This window comes from Hemibagrus wyckioides, linkage group LG19, assembly GCF_019097595.1.
Source record: "Hemibagrus wyckioides isolate EC202008001 linkage group LG19, SWU_Hwy_1.0, whole genome shotgun sequence".
NCBI classification, from domain to species: domain Eukaryota; kingdom Metazoa; phylum Chordata; class Actinopteri; order Siluriformes; family Bagridae; genus Hemibagrus; species Hemibagrus wyckioides.
This window is the reverse complement of record NC_080728.1, coordinates 7,035,001-7,051,374: the sequence shown is the minus strand read 5'-3', so window position 1 is coordinate 7,051,374 and position 16,374 is coordinate 7,035,001. Positions and strand designations below refer to the sequence as shown.

The 16,374-nt window shown below is 39.6% G+C and overlaps 2 protein-coding genes across 4 annotated transcripts in view; one reads left to right on the top strand and one right to left on the bottom strand.

Moving 5' to 3' along the window:
- Positions 1 to 14,336, bottom strand: part of fgd6 (FYVE, RhoGEF and PH domain containing 6) — a 36,659-nt gene extending 22,323 nt beyond the window's left edge. Inside the window, exons 1-2 of one of the 2 annotated variants that reach the window (XM_058416671.1) lie at positions 14,109 to 14,336; positions 4,239 to 6,138 (exon numbers count right to left, since the gene is read on the bottom strand). In XM_058416671.1, the coding sequence (XP_058272654.1) occupies positions 4,239 to 6,136 (1,898 nt within the window). In that variant the 5' untranslated portion in view covers positions 6,137 to 6,138; positions 14,109 to 14,336. Of the gene's footprint in view, positions 1 to 4,238; positions 6,139 to 10,218; positions 10,508 to 14,108 lie in introns of those variants that run through there. The other variant, XM_058416670.1, reaches the window with a different exon arrangement.
- vezt (vezatin, adherens junctions transmembrane protein) overlaps positions 10,640 to 16,374 on the top strand; it is a 27,749-nt gene continuing 22,014 nt past the window's right edge. The window contains exon 1 of one of the 2 annotated variants that reach the window (XM_058416674.1): positions 10,640 to 10,802. In XM_058416674.1, coding sequence (XP_058272657.1) covers positions 10,767 to 10,802 — 36 coding nt within the window. In that variant the 5' untranslated portion in view covers positions 10,640 to 10,766. The remainder of the gene's footprint in view (positions 10,803 to 16,374) is intronic. The other variant, XM_058416675.1, reaches the window with a different exon arrangement.

Below are 16,374 nucleotides of genomic sequence, written 5' to 3'. Positions count from 1 at the left end.
AAGTCGTCCCTTTGGTCATTCAAACATGCAATCTCCTGTCATTAGCTTTCCCGTTGCACCACTCGAGAGCCCCTAGTGTGATGTCATTTTGAAAGGAATCTATTGCTTCAGTGAATGCCTGATGCCGGGTTTCCAAATGTGGCAAAAACAAGTGGCATTTCCAAACCAGACCCAAAAAAAATACTATCCATTTTCAAACAAAGTGCATATATTTAGCCATTGGATGTCAAAAATTGAAAGGCTCTCTCACTGGACTTACGCTACAGGCTACTGAATGTTTAGAGTAATCTTCCAGTCCCCCAGTCTAGTAACTTAAAGATGTGTTCAACTGTGTAATATTGAGGTAATAATATTAACCAGGGTTCACATAATCTCAAAAACCACACAGAAGACCTGAAACCAGCTCAAAGAAAATTAAGAATGGGAAAAGGGAGACACTGTCGTCCACTCGTCACCCACTTTACACATATCTCCCTCTTATCCTCTCCTAATCTTTGCACAAATACTGTACTACAAAAACAAATACTAATTCTATACATCACATACATGCTCTCTGTTTTTTCTTGAAAGGTTAGATTAGATTTCATTTAGAATATTTGCTATAAAATACGATCTCATTGGCTCAATCTGGCAACCCTGTCATTAATATCCTGTGACTGCTTCTTGGTTTTCTTTTTTGACTCTGTGGAAGTGAAACGGGGCAGCATGCGCTCTACCCCATGAATTCACAACATCTAGCACTGCAAGCAAAACAAACTGAAACTGTTGTCTAATAAAGGCATTTTTAAATGGATGGTTCTGGCAGTATAAACAGTATTTAGAGGTGGAAAGAGGACTTTATGAAGATTAATATTAATATATAATAGTGTCATAAAATGTTGTGGCTCCATAAGTGCTAGCCACCGATTTGGAAGTCTAGTTCAGTATAGTGCTGTTTCAGAAACCTGCATGCGAACTGTGTGTGAAAACTCATCAGTGTTGACGCTTTATTTGAGAACATATTCCCATTTCGAGCTCACACGGCTATGTTGTGAACTTTTTTGTGAGAAACGCTGCTGTGGGTGTTATCGGATTAGAATAAGCAGTCGGGTTTTTTTTTTTTAGAGGGTGAGGAACTCATTTCTCACACTCACACAAACTCAAGTCTCTTCCATTCTCCTTTTACACCTCTCTACCCCTTCTCTCCCTCTCCCCTTTTCTTTCCCTCACTCTCGCTCTCTTTCTCTCATTCTGTCTCCCGCTGCAGGCGGACAGAGCTCCTCTTGTTTACTGCCTCGGGCAGCTTATATAAACTCAGCCTGTAAAGGGATGCCAAAGAGACAACACACACACCCCACACACACATACACACCACACACACACACAGTTCAAATAAAATGTAGTATATTTAACTGCCATACAAGATGCTAAATGCAACCAAAATCCCTGTCAATATGTATCGAACATTTCCTTCAGAATAAGCTTGTGAGTGTAAAACACACACACACACACACAGAAACAGACACAAGTACGCACACAAATGAAATTAAACGACGATGCCTGACTTGCATTAACTAAAGTCCAACCACTTGAATAATAACTTGAAGAGTCTCTCAGACTGCAAACACACACTGCTCATTTTCTGTTGTGAGAAGCGAAACCAAGAAAAGATAAAATCCATTCATTTCAACAACACTTAGAGAAAATAATCCATTTTCAAGGGATGGGCTGATGTTCACAGCAGTGTTTTCTTTTTCTTGACAGAAAGCTTTCAAAAACAGATCTCAGTGGAAAATCTGAGTTAGCAGTGAACACAAGACAAACCAAAAGAAAAGAGGAGTTTGTTGTGTCATAACATCTAACAGCCAATCATGATTCAGTATGCAAATAAATAAAAGCCATGCTATAATGCAACACTGAGAAGCTGATCAATTACATGAATATTCAGTATAGAATTAAATAAAAAAGACTTTATGGCCTTTAAAACAAATTGTGTGTTGTGACATATGACATATTTATGTCATGAATCAAACAAACACAGAAAAAAAAACAAGATAATTGTTTATAATGATAGGGTACGGTAACAATGAAATCTTAAGGTGTTATGAAATGCCTATTGTATTTTATTGACTGATGTGACCATTATATTGATAAGGGAAGCGAGAGAAAACATGGCAGAAAAAGATGTTGATGAAAGACACTGCGAGAGTGTGTGTGTGTGTGTGTGTGTGTGTGTGAGTGAGAGAGAGAGAGAGAGAGAGAGAGAGAGAGAGAGAGAGAGCAAGAGACTGAGAGAGAGCGAGAGTGAGAGAGAGAGATTATTTTCCAGAGGCTCTGCCCTCTCTCCTCTCCAGATATTTCCTGCTCTGGCCACTGAAAATAACCCACAGGAAAGCGAGTCAGCCTGATCTCCAAGAGTGGACCATTAAAGTCGCTGTTTCAGCTCTCGGGCCTTCACTATTCAACAAATTGACGGTTGTTTCACTTTTGTAGTGGTTTGAGCACGGCAGGTTACTGAGGGTAAAGCTGCATGCTTGCACAATGTTAGGTTAAGCAAGCAGCTTAGAAGTTAGAATTCGTTTAGAAAATGAAATATTAGGATCTTTTATATCATATTTTAAATATATATGTATATAGTACAAATACATGTACTTCACACTTTGTTTTTAGATCCTGTATTCATAAAAGGTTAAAGAATTCATCTAAACATAGTTTTGCAAGATTGGGAGTTACCCTACTCCTCCCTCAGAGGAGAAGCGAGGTAAGGTTTTACACACCCACTCAGAGCAGGACTAACTCATCCCTGCAATGTGAAATACTAATACAGTGATCCATCTATAAAAGCTGATTATGGCATCCTTAACCATCTCCTTAAAGTACCAATCTGATATATTACTCATTGTGTTGCCATTATGTTATCACACAAAAATGTCACATTATTATGTAAAAATGATCATGTTATTATAGGAAAACCTCACGTTAATCCAGGAAGATTACATTATTTCAATAAATACTGCATTAATTGGAGGAAATGTCATGTTTTTACAGGAAATATTCCATACAAGATAAATATGTTATAAAAACAACTTAACTGACTTTTTTTTTTTTTTTTTTTTTACAATATAGCCCGGTTCCCCGTTCCCAGTTTCTGGCAAATGGGACAGCTGACAGAATCAGTGAAATTTTACTTCATTCTTGGCTTAAACTGGATCAAAACTTCAGTGTTAATGCACTCCAGCATCTATTACAAAATTTGGATTATAATGCAGTTTGACTGAGACACAGAAGTAATATTTGACACAGACTATACAGGAATCCCGGGCCTAACTTTACATCCAGCGCTAGTAATATCTTACCGTTTCCTCCTAGCAGTGCGATATTTGTCAAAATAACATTTCTTTCTGTAACAATGTGACATTTCTCATAATAACGTAAACTTTTCTGTTATATCAATGAGATGTTTCATGCATGCTAGCACAGAGCTTCTATAATAATCATATACATGATGCATCATATTGCAACTCATTTCATTTGTTCGTCTTCAGAAAACAAAAAGAAGCACTGCCTCACAAAATTGAGGGTCCTGGTTCCTGGATACCCGAGTAAACCTTTGGTCTATTATGACCTGCTGCTTTGGTCAAAAGGTGCAAGTTAATTATGAGTACCTAGAATAACGAGTCCTTCAGCTAAAGGAACTTCCAATTACTACTTAGTCCAATTAGGGATCAAATGCTTGATAACAATGTCAAACAGTGTTGCTAAAACAGCAGGAATAGCCTGGTTCCTGCATAATGCTGTGTCAGGCAGTTTATACTTCAGTTGTTCCTGCCTCCTTTGTCTAAGTGCTATACAAATAAAACGGAATCTGAATGGAAATTGAATCATGCCACTCTTTGATTCTGGGAGTTGACTCTTCCGTCAGATGGATACAGACATATTGACGTCATTGGTTTGTTTATCTTCCCGAGGTTAGATGAAGAATTGGGGCTCCACATCATACAGCTTCGAAATATTAAATAAAAGCCCAAACCACCCTCTATTAAAAAAAAATCTGAAATTTCTCACAGACCCAAAATATTTGTGGCTGCCAGAATACTAGAACTGTAGTGACTTTCATGGTGTAATGTGATTTTTTTTTACTTGGAAAGTACAGTAAGTATGGAGATTGCAGGTGCTATGACAACATATATACTGTATGCATAAATAAGGGTTTTGTTTGTGGTTTGAAAGGTCACCAAAAAAACAAAAAAGCCTCTTACCTGCTCATTTCATACGGTTCCTGCACTTCATACACTCCACTATCCGTATTCGGATTGGAATAGACCCAGGGCAGGTTCATGTACTCAGGAATCTCCTCATAGAGGGGAACATTCTCATATTCGACCCCACAATCCCCTTCTTCATCATGCAGAGTGACCTCCTCACTGGTGGGTGTGACCTCGGTATGTGCGACACACTCCGTATCCGTGCTAGTGCAGTCCAGAGACGTTCCACCACGTAACAGCTTTGGAAACAGCTTGACACGCACTTCGAGAAGTTTCTTCAGGCTCCGGTGTTTCTGCACACCGCCTCCTGATTCCACGCGCAGGAGATCAGCCGACGAGAATGACCTCGCCCTCTGCTTGACCAGCACTGATCCCGGCCTCTTTCCATCACTTGTCTGTGATTGGCTAGCACTTTGAGATAGTTGCTTACCAAACAGAGGGATTCCTGAGAAAGTGACACGCCATGATGAGGGTTTTTCAGTGGGAGGGGCGGGAAGGGCTCCAAAGACAGGGGAAGGGGCTGGAATAGCTGTGTGAGGTGGCGTGATTTGTTTTCTCAACAGTGCAGATGCAGGTAAACTATGCCTCTGAGGCTTCTTGGGAGCGATCTTTGGCGAGCTCTCTTCTGCTGAAGATGCCTTGGTTATAGTCGCCACCTGAGGGCTACGGTTGAGTCTAATTTGTTTGGGTAAACTCCTAGTGAATGGACAACGAGCAAAATCCCCATATGCGCCATCTTCTTCATCATCCTCCTCATCTTCTTTTTCTAGCTTCTCGTCAAATCTCTCCGAGTCTGCATGCTCTGTAAGAAGCAGGTTATCCAGAGAAGACGACATTTTATAATCGTTACTGCCATTTTGAAGGAGGGACTTTTGTCGAGGGGGTGGAGCTGGTGGCTGTGGCTCCTCCTCTGTGGAAATAAAGGTTTCACTAGTGGCTGGTTCAGAACAGCAAACAGTCTCTGGCTGGGTTGCACTTCCACAGTTGTGCGTGTAACAGATTGAATCTGTGGAATCTGTGATGTGGGCAGAGCCTGTGTTTGAGTCTGGAGAAATGTTTGCGTGAGAATTGCTGGACGATAAAGTGTCTTCTGGAACTTCTGGTGAAGCCTGCTGGTCTCCTGAAGGTGTCACCTGTGTTTGAAGGTCCCCAGAGGGGTGTGTCTCAGTTTTGGCTGGATACTCCACCACCACCTTCTGGCGGAGAAGCACGTTTCTTCGTGGACGCCGAGGCTGAGGCACAGGAAGTGGCTTACTAGGGGGTGAAGGCACAGAAACATTGTTATGTGTGTCATCAGTGGTTAAACACTGCGTGTGAGAAGACTGCTCAGCAAGCTGCTCTTGATTCTGGAAGGTTTCTTCTGTTGGAGTGTGTAACTCTGGTTGTGTGTGTATGTGATCCTTGTCCAGCACAGCTGTGTGCGTATCTTCCTTTGCATCTGGAAGAGTGTCTGGGGAGTGTGTGGGGACGTGGTTTTGCACATCTTGTCTGGGTAAAGTCACCTGATCCTTTGCACTGTTGCAGCTGAGCTCCTCTATTGGACTACCTTGCTTTTTTCTTACATCATATTCTGTTGTTTCGCTCGTCTCTTCGGATCCCCTCGTTTTGCCCAAATGGTGACTCTTGGGCGGAATGATATAATGCGAAAGGCCCCCATTTTTGGACGTGGGGGCGCCCTCAGATTTGCCAGTGCTGATAGAGAGAGATGACTGGACAGCTTTGGGGCTGATCTTGTCAAGGCATGGTTTAGGGGCTAGAGCAGGTTTCCCACGTTTTGGTGCGGACAGAGATGGAGAGGGAAGAAGGCTCTCAGGTTTAGGTGCAATTGGAGGAGGGGCTGGCTTCTGAGATGTCAACAGCTTGGGTTTGGGGGCTACTGGTGGCTTCTTCATACCTGTACACACACACACATGGGACAGAGTTAGTATATTTCAGGAACATGGCATGAGATAACTTTGTTTTCAATGTGATAATTGCACGGTTTGTCTATGAAAAATCCTGTTTCCCCTTGCTTGTACTGTCGTGTTTAGTTCTGCTGGAGTAGCATGGCCGAATGCTAGTCTCGAATAGAAAGGTGTCAATCATATGGACAGGCAAATCTCTAGCTTGTGCACTCAGGGCAAGCAGACTACGTATGTTTATAGACTATCCGTTTTTTAATCAAAGTTGCTCACATGCTTTCCAGCCATGCACAACAAGAACATAAGATCAGATGTGAAAATATGTAACCTCATTCAATACCATTCTAGCATTTCCAGTTCAAGACAGAACCGAATACTCAGGATCAGGTCAGTGCACGTGTATAATCAAGCACTGCTTCTACTAAATGTATATAATAAAACACTGTGTTGAGTATAGGCATGAGATATGTAGAAAGAGCGTGTGTAAGTAGAGTAGAGTAGCGTACTTTATTAATCCCTAAGGGGACATTTAGTGCAACACAAAGACACAAACGCAGCAAAAGACTTAAAGTGGACAATAAACACACAAAAATACCACAAACAGGAAGAAATGGAAACAAATACATAAGACATTCCTATATAGATGAACTACAAAAATGTGACCAGTTTAAAACTGTACATGAGACATGATGAGCAGCTGTGATAGTGCATGTTTAAAAAAAGGTACAGTGGTGATATCATAAGATCTGCCTGTTTCGGAGATATTCGTAATCTTCTGTTAAGGAATTTGCTGTCGTTTTTTTACCTTGCACCTTAATCTCAGTGATCTGCGGTGATGCTAAAAAAGAGCTGGATAAAGCGCATCTGGAGTCCAGGAAGGAAGTACAGTAGTGTGAAGAACACGATGCTCAGCTGAAGTGTAATTTTAGTAAAACAGAATGTTTCTGCAGTTTATGTGTTTCGGAATTTCTACTCTTATTGCAGTAAAGTTAATAAAGTCAATGAAATGATGTATTTCTGATCTGTGAATACAAAACGCATAAAGACAAGGCTTGAAGGCTTGAACAAAGGACATTTGAGCATAAAATGCTAAAAGTGATCTTACTGAACCTGAGAGCCGGCACTGTGGTGTAAGTGAGAAGCACTGCTGCCTCACTGCTCCCCAGCATCCAGAGTTCGATCACGAGCTCGGGTTTCTCTCCAAGTACAGTTTCATATGTTGCCACCGTGTCCAATTCAAACCATGTCTCTTCCTTGATTCTCGGGTTTCTTCTCACCTCCACATTCCAGTAGGTGAACTGATCACTCTAAATTGCCCCTGTATGTGAATGAGTGTGTGAATATATACTATATTGCCAAAAGTTTTGGGACAAATCATTGAATTCTGGTGTTGTTTTTCAGGGGTTGGACTCGGCCCCTTAATTACAGTGAAAGGAACTCTTAATGCTTCAGCATATCAAGACTTTTTGGACAATTTCATGCTCCCAACGTCGTGGGAACAGTTTGGGGATGACCCCTTCCCGTTCCAACATGACTGCACACCAGTACACAAAGCAAGGTCCATGAAGACATGGATGAGCGAGTCTGGTGTGGAGGAACTTGGCCTCAACCTGATAGCACACCTTTGGGATGAATTAGACCAGAGACTTGGTATGCTAAAGCATTAAGAGTTCCTTTCACTGGAACTAAGGGGCCGAGCCCAACCCCTGAAAGACAACACCTTAATCCATGGATTTGGAGAGGTGTCCCAAAGCTTTTGTCAATATGGTGTATGTGTATAGTGCCCTGCAATGGACTGCCATCACTTCCAGGGTGTATTCCTTCCTGGTGCACAGAGCTCCGGATCCACCGTGACCCTGACCAGGATAATGTCCAACAGGTGATGACTTTTTTTTTTATTTATTTATTAAAAAACCTCAGCTGTGGTCGGGTTGGGATTTCCCGGTCCTAACTCGCTGATTCAACAGTTAATAAACAAATTCCATAGAGAATCTGAATGTTTTGTTAGAAGATAGGAAATAACCACATTCCAGACATACAGCAAATCTCTTAAATCAGCTATGATAGCCGTCCTAGGAGACTGTTTACATTTCAGATCAGGTCTAAATTTCAGCCTCACATCAAACCAAGCTTTCTGAAAGTACATGTTAAGAAGCTTTACAAGTTATGAGGATTATGACTTCCTATAGTTTTTTTTCTTTGACTATAGTTTGGGTTACAAGTTTACATATACCTTGCAAAATGTGAATAATTTTTTTTTTAAAATCAGAGGAATTTCATACAACAGATGTTTACATATAGTCCACAATACAAAACAGTACCTGAATTTACACTAATGAACCAGTTCAAATGTTTACTCATGCTTGATTTCCATTGTCTTACTTGGATGATCATTCATTGTTTTAATGATTTCTGAGATTTGTTCACGAGTCACACGTTTGTCCTGAGCAGTTCCACACTTCCTACTGTTCTTAAGACAAATCGTCCAGGTCCTTCACGTTCTTTGTTTTTCCCAGCATCTTCTTTATGATTTTGAGCTCTATCTTTGCAAACATTCACTGATGCTCAAGAATACGACACGATGCATTAAGAGCCAAGAGGGTGGAAACTTTTAAACAGGATGATCGGTGTAAATTGTTATTATCTCTATCATTTAATACTACCCTTCAGTCACTATATCAGATATTAATTTTTTTTCCAGTAGACAAAATAATAACAATTTAATAACAGACAGTAGCTGAGACATGCCATGAAGCTCTGAAGCCTTATCTGTAAATATCTGCATCAATTGTTATCCTTGAGTAGTGTCACACACCAACTATATTTGGTTTAAACAAACTAAACTATAAAGAAAATCTGAGCATATACCTGAACATTGTAACATTATGGAGGCAGCCATCTTGGAAAATCTGGACCAATGTTTTACATAATACTACTTGAAGGTGTAAACACATACTAATGATTTATTTTTAAAATCTTAAACGTCACGTGACATGAGCATGAAGTTACTGGAAGAATTTTTCAATACTAATAGACTCGACTCTGCCTTTTAGCTACTTTAGCCTCACAGCTCCAGAAGCAAACACTTTCAGAGGAATGAATAAACTTTGTGTGATATTTTCACCTGCACTGTCAGAGTAACATTATTTATTCTAAGGATTAGTACACATGAGAGCATTTAGTGTAGTGGAAACTCAAGATGAAGACAAGACGCAGGTCATGAAAATCTTCACTAACGTTAGATCCATATCCTGGACCCTGTCCACTCTCCGGTTAGTGGGGACAGTAACCGAAACCCATAAACTGGCTTTATTTCCGGAGTTTTCTTGGCTTTGCTTGTTTGTGCTCCATTGAGGAAGGGAAGCAATCCAAGACAAATATAAGGAAGAGCAACTTAGACGCACGGGTCTGTCACTTTAGATTTAGAAAAAAATAGAATAAAAGGATTTCTCTTTGGACCAAATTCCTGAACAAAAAATTATGGAAGTTAAAACATTCATGTTGTGAGGACCTATACGCTGGGTTCTTCTGTCCAAGTCTGTGTGTGTGTGCTAAATCCTGAGTCTGAGTCTCAGTATGTATGTGTATGTGTGTGTGTGTGTGTAGTCATCAGGCGGATGTGCTGAGATGGCCAAACTTGTTGGCTATGGAAAATTATCATGAGACTCCTTCTGACTCCTGCTGCTTTACTTCATTCATAAAGTAAATGCACAGAACACAGAAATCTCAGCACAACAGCACAAAGAGTGCGTTTTCTATGAACACAGCCTGGTGTTAGTGTGCATAAAGAAAACCTCAAACAAAGACACAGACTTTTCCAAAGTAATTCCTGTTTAAAGGAAGGTAATCTTACACAAACCACTACATTCCTACACGTTTGGTCCTTTATTCCTGTGCTGGTTTGCTGAAAGTCAGAGAAGAATAAGTCTAGCTTGTGTTATTTCCAAAACATCCTTCCCTTAAGAGTTAGAGCACTCTTACTGAAAAAACAAACAAACAAACAAACAACTAAAGACAAATCCTCGTGTTTAAATGTGTGTTTTCTTGGTAGAGAACTTTCTCAGGAAACTGACCTGTACTCATGATCCCTCACTCCTTCGGCTCCATGAATGGGTTAGTTGCTTTTTAAGGGAAATCCTTCAAATGTCGCTGCTTATCCCTGCGATCTCCCATTGTAACTCCATAACAAAAGTTAAAAACAATGAAACACTAAAGAAACACTGTCTACAAAATGCCATGTGCCCGGTAACAATTTAACTAACTTTTTATTTTTTCTAAAAAGGGGGAAAAAAAAAATCACTTCGTCTCCATTGAGTGTCCAGCCCCCACTCTCACCACGACACATTTTGAACGCATGTCATTTTCCTTCCAGCCGCTAGGGGCGCGCGTGAGCCGCCAGCGCGCGCGCGCGCGTGTGTGTGTGTGGTGTGTGTTTTCCTTCTTTCTGTTTTTTTTAAATTGTACTCGTCACAGCATGGTCAGTGAAGCATCATGGGAACTGTAGTGCACACAGGTCAGTTGCCTTTGCGCAGCTCGTCCATAAGTCAAGCCAGGCCGTTAATTCGTATCGACTACAATCCCAGCATGCGCGCTCGTTGTTGGAGACTTATGGCGGAGAGCTATGACTGAGGATTTAGACGAAGAGGTCGTGTTCGAGGTGAGTGTTTGGACACATTGTTTCGGGGATGTTGGTTGTAGTGCTCCGGGTTTTAAACGCGGTGAGAGATCTGTCGCTGTGAGTCGGGCGGTGTTCTGCTCCGATATCCGACACACAGCGATCAGACTGGCATGGGATGGGGCGACTCGGTGGAATCCAATCAAGATGAGATTAATAAAGGAGATCAAACACGGATCACTGGTGATCTCCATGGAAACGGATCGTCTGTAGATCAGGGAGTGTTTCCGTGTTTCCGCAACCATGCACTTGCATTACACCTTATACACTCTCTCTCTCTCTCTCTCTCTCTCTCTCTCTCGTGCACACACCCATTTTAATCTCATGAAAGACTCATTAATCACCTTTAAGTCACGTGCGCGTGTCAGAACCGGAAATAACAGATTCAGATGCAGCATCTCCTCATGATGTCAAGGCCAACGCATCATTAGATACCTGTTATATCGTGCTTTTGGTTATTGCAGTACTCGTAGTGTTGTTATTGATCTCTGTATATAAGAAATAAACCACTTCAGGGTGTGCTGTTACAGGAAACTCATCATCCATGACAGAGTGGTGTGATCTGATTATTTCTTTTGTCTAACAGCATGTCCCCGAAGTGTTTTATTGTTCTTATACCACAGCTATTTATCAAGTTTAATTTGATTACTGGCTGACGCATCGTACTTCAGCGTTTATGGTTACGTTTCAGGTTGTAGGCCATCCTCTAAAGGTTGTTATTCACTTATGTTATTGCAGCTATAAACGCCAACCCCTTTGTGTCCTCTTACATGGAGTGAATGCAATAACTCAGCTTTTTAAGGTACTGAAAACCCAGAAAGAGTGACATACACTGAAGAGTGTCAGAAAATTTACTGACCGCAGAAGACTGTGGGAGCGAAACAGGAAAATGTAGGAAGCTGGAGTGAGTGTGAAATTCTGGTTAAAAAAATTAATTGAGTAAACCTTAGACACCAAAAACATGCTTTATCTAATTATATTTGTGAGAAAAAAATTATTATTATTATTATTTTAGGGACATTATTTACATTATAGTGTCACCCAAATGAGGATGAGGTTCCCTTCTGAGTCTGGTTCCTCTCAAGGTTTCTTCCTCATATTATATCAGGGAGTTTTTCCTTACCGCCGTCGCCTAAGGCTTATCATTAGGGATAAAATAGAGATTAAAGAGTAACTTAACTTTATACTTTATCATTTTTTTTCTATGTTTCTGTACTTCTGTAAAGCTGCTTTGAGACGATGTCCATTGTTAAAAGCATTATGCTAATAAATTGAATTGAATTTAAAATTATTATTATTATTATTATTATTATTCCTTCAGAGGAAATGTTCCAGTGATACACATGTTTATTCTGAAATATTTGTGATGTATTTAGCAACCCTGGCACTAATTTATTACTTATAGTATGCTCATTATTCCTGTGTGAAGTTGTTAGAGATGTCACTCTGATGCCACAGGAGGACAGTGTATTTTTTTAGTGTGACCTCACTCACCATTTGCTAGCAATATGTCCAGTGTTGTATTAATGAGAACTCCAGCTCAGAAGTAGTACAGAGAGCTAACACTGCATTCAGACATTCAGAAAGCGATGCAGATACACAACGCCCCAGAGCCGAGTTACAGCAGAGACTCGGATCAGCTAAGTAGCAATGGACAAGAGGAAGAGTGCAATTTTATCGAAGCATAAATGTCGGAGCTTTAAAATGTTATCAGTTTGAGCAGAGTGACCGGTGAGGATAGGAGACATGTGGTCAGACTGAGGACTAAAGCACCGCTGCATCATTTACTTTATATAGGAAAAAAATTCACAAAGGCACCACTATCAGTGGGTAATGGAGAAAAATAAACCGACATGTTAATGACATAATGACATTTAAGCCAACTTGAAATTGAATCTTTTGCGCCTCTGAAGATGAGTATAGATATTCAAGTATTCAAGAATCACAGAAAATCAGATGCAGCTCCAAGGAACATGGGTCATCATTTGCTTGAGCTCTAAACAGCAATACCGAAGCAATGCACTTGGCGTTAGAGCTGCAGATAAAATGAACTATAAAATGTACACATCATCTAAATGTTATTTCTGCTTCCTGTTTGGAAATCACATATTGTCATTGCAATGTAACACACACTAGCAGCTTAAATGAAGTTAAATCGTTCAATCAGGTTTCAGAAACACTGAACTGTCAAAACTTAACATGACTATGTAACTAATTTTCACGCTGGAGCAAGTAGACTTTAAAGAAATATCGAAAAACAAGCCATCCATAACGCTCAAAATTCTCTCAACGTATATATGCAAATTGAGTGCACAAGCCACGCCCCCATATTCATCTCCAATCAGCTCTCGTCTTCATTCATTAAATTTATAAATGTAACTCAATAAAATAAATCAAATATAGCTACACTATTGCTATACTTTGGGTTTGAGACGCTTATTCACAAGTGAGCCGAGTAATTCTAACAAATTAAATTTTTTGTGTAAATCTGAGATTTTTGAGTGTGTACTGCATTGCATTTTTGCTTAGGAATAGTGTATATATAACAGTATATTTTTAAATATTGAGATGTTTTCTGTTCACTTAAAATGATTGAAAATGAGTCAGCATGACGATGATTATTATTATTATTATTATTATTAGCATCGTAATGTACATTTTTTCTGAATTTTTGTTCAGTTAATCTATACAGAAACTTCAGTCTATAAAACTAGGAGAGTTATGTATATTTATAATTATTTTGTGAGTTTATTGTGGTCTTGTAATTGTCATCCTCCCGGTTTCTCATGTGTTGTGGGAAATTTCCTCTTGGGGATTAATAAATTATCCTAATCTACTTTATTATTATTATTATTACTATTAATATCATTATGACTGTTATTATTTTTTATTAGAGATTGCACTGATCTCAAACCTGGTACCATTATTGGGTTGATACCTGCAGGAAAAGATGGTGGACCAGATATCCATAAACATGTCACAAATGAATTGAATTTGGAAAAGAAATGCATTTTTACAACTGTTAAAGTTTACCTACTGTATAAGGATATCTGACTGCTTTTACATTGGCTAGAGCTGGTGTTTACTAGACTTTCTACTTTATTCTATTTATTATACTTAAGTGAGTTTTGAGAGGAGAGAGTTCAACTGTGAAGTGCATGAGTTAAAGTTTACTGTCAGAGGGGTAACGGTATAAACAGGTACTCAAGGTCTATGTATCGGAAGAAATTTGTTGAATAAGTATAGCGTTATTTATTTGTTAGTGTGTAAATGATATATCAGACTCACCACTCTTACTGTAAAGCTGTGTCACGTTACACGCACCGTCACTATTCCATACCTCAGGCTTTAAAAAGTGGTTTTATTTATTCCCTCAGCTCCTGTAGTGCTTTCTTCCTGGTGGAGAAACGTAATCCATAAAGCAGCTGTGTCAGGTGTGAATAGTTCCTGCTGCTGATATCAGACTCTGTGCTACTGATACTGCAGAGAGCTGAAATGTTTTTGTCTTTGCCTCGGACTGTGTGCTGTGATCATCTCAGAGCCTCTAGATGAGTGTTTCTGTGGCTTCTCTGATGAATCACAATGTTCCCGTGATCTAGCAGGCGTAATCACTTTAAACTTAATTGTGCAACCTTTAACCATGTACGTCTTTAAACATATTGCATAGAGAATGTCATCATGTTCAGCGGTGTGATCTAAATATAGCACATGGCAAATGCAGCGCTTGTGGAATATTATATAAATGCAGACTAAGCAAACGTTCATTATCATATGAGTTATACGCAATGCAAATCTCTGCTAGTTCATTAAGCCTAAATTTCCTTTCAGGAGAATGAGTTTGACTTTTTTGATAGGAGAAGGTAAATAATATTGTTCTTTATTACCAGAGCTCGAATCTGATTGGTTTAAATCACCATAAAATGGATTTGAACCAACAGTAAATTTACGTTTTCTGACACAGGAAAGACTTCAGGATGTGAGTTTGTTGGTAAGTTTGTGTTGTGTTTTTTTTTTTATATTGTGACTAGTCCATCCAGAATCTAAGGATTTTTTGATACGGCAAAATCTAGCAAACTGAAATTTTCAGAGCATTTTCAAAATGAGTGCAGATTTTCTACGGTCACAACACACATTCAGCCAAAGCTTTCTTTAGTTCATGTACATTAAACATGAGCACAGCTATCATACAAAGTAATCGCATGTGTGTCGTCACTGGGAAGAGTTTAAAAGAAGAATCCTGTGCTTGCAATTTCACCAATTCGAGTAGCTTTCCACAAAACAAAGCACGAAAAAGGTCACAAATTTTAGCGAAGAAAAATGCAAAATTAAGCATTTTTGGCTGGAACAATCACACACACACACACACACACACAAACAAATGTCTGGAGGAACTGTTTGACTTCAAGAGAGAGAAGAAAGACAGGCTAGTGAGAGAACTGCTATAATGTTTATAACTGTGCTTATTTTTTCACCAACCTTCCACTACAAGCGAATGATGTTTGGTGCTTTAATAAATATCCTTGAATTAAATCCGGTGTAAAACTTGTGCCAAATCGAAACCTGTGGACTAAATGATCCGCTTTGGCAACCCCAAAGAGGGAGGAGCCAAAAGAATAACAACAACATTGAATTAAATTAGATGAAATAAATTACAACCTTCACAATGCTGTGTTTTTAGGAAAATAATCACCTCTGGGGTGGTAACAGTAACTCTTCATATACCAATACACCTTGTAGTGAGTAGAGAGAGATAATAAATACTAATTAATATGTTTGTTTATGTATTGGACCGTCTGTATATATTTGTATTAATACATTACTATAATGGTAGAATTAGAAGAATAGTATTAGTAATCAAGAGTGACATGTTAATATATTAGTTATACACTAGTTTATACACTAGTTAAAAAAAAAAAAAAAAAAGCTTAATGCTTGAGAACTCAGGAAAGCTACACAGGAACTCCAGATTGAAGTTCCTTCAGTTTCAGCAAGTGACATCGAATCAGCATGGCTGCTCACAGCATCAGCAGGTCACAGGGAAGTCCATCACAAGACACACACTCACACACCTATTCACACATTTAGAGATGCCATTCATGCTAAAACACATGTCTTTGGACTGGTGGATGAAATTAAAGGAAACCCCTAAAGCACAGGGAGAACATGTAAACTCCACACACACACACATACATGGGAATCGAACACCCAACCCCAGAGGTGCAAGACAGATAGGCTATCCACTAAGCCATCAGCGCACACGCACAGAAAAAGTCCCAGTGACGAAAACCAAGAGGATATGATGGAAACAACGTTGAACAGGAAGATCTGAAATCTAACAGGAAGATCTAGCTTGTAAACAAGAAGCAGGATTTTGAACTGAATGTTCATGTAAGATTATGTAGTACACTGTGGGTGGAACACCGCATTGGTACAGGGTTGTAGTAAACCGCCGGGTTCTGGATCATCTGAAGCTGAATCATATGAGCCGAAGTGCAGTAATCTCGCAGCCGGAGGCGAGTCATCAGCAGAGTCTGAGAGACAAGATGTCATTTGA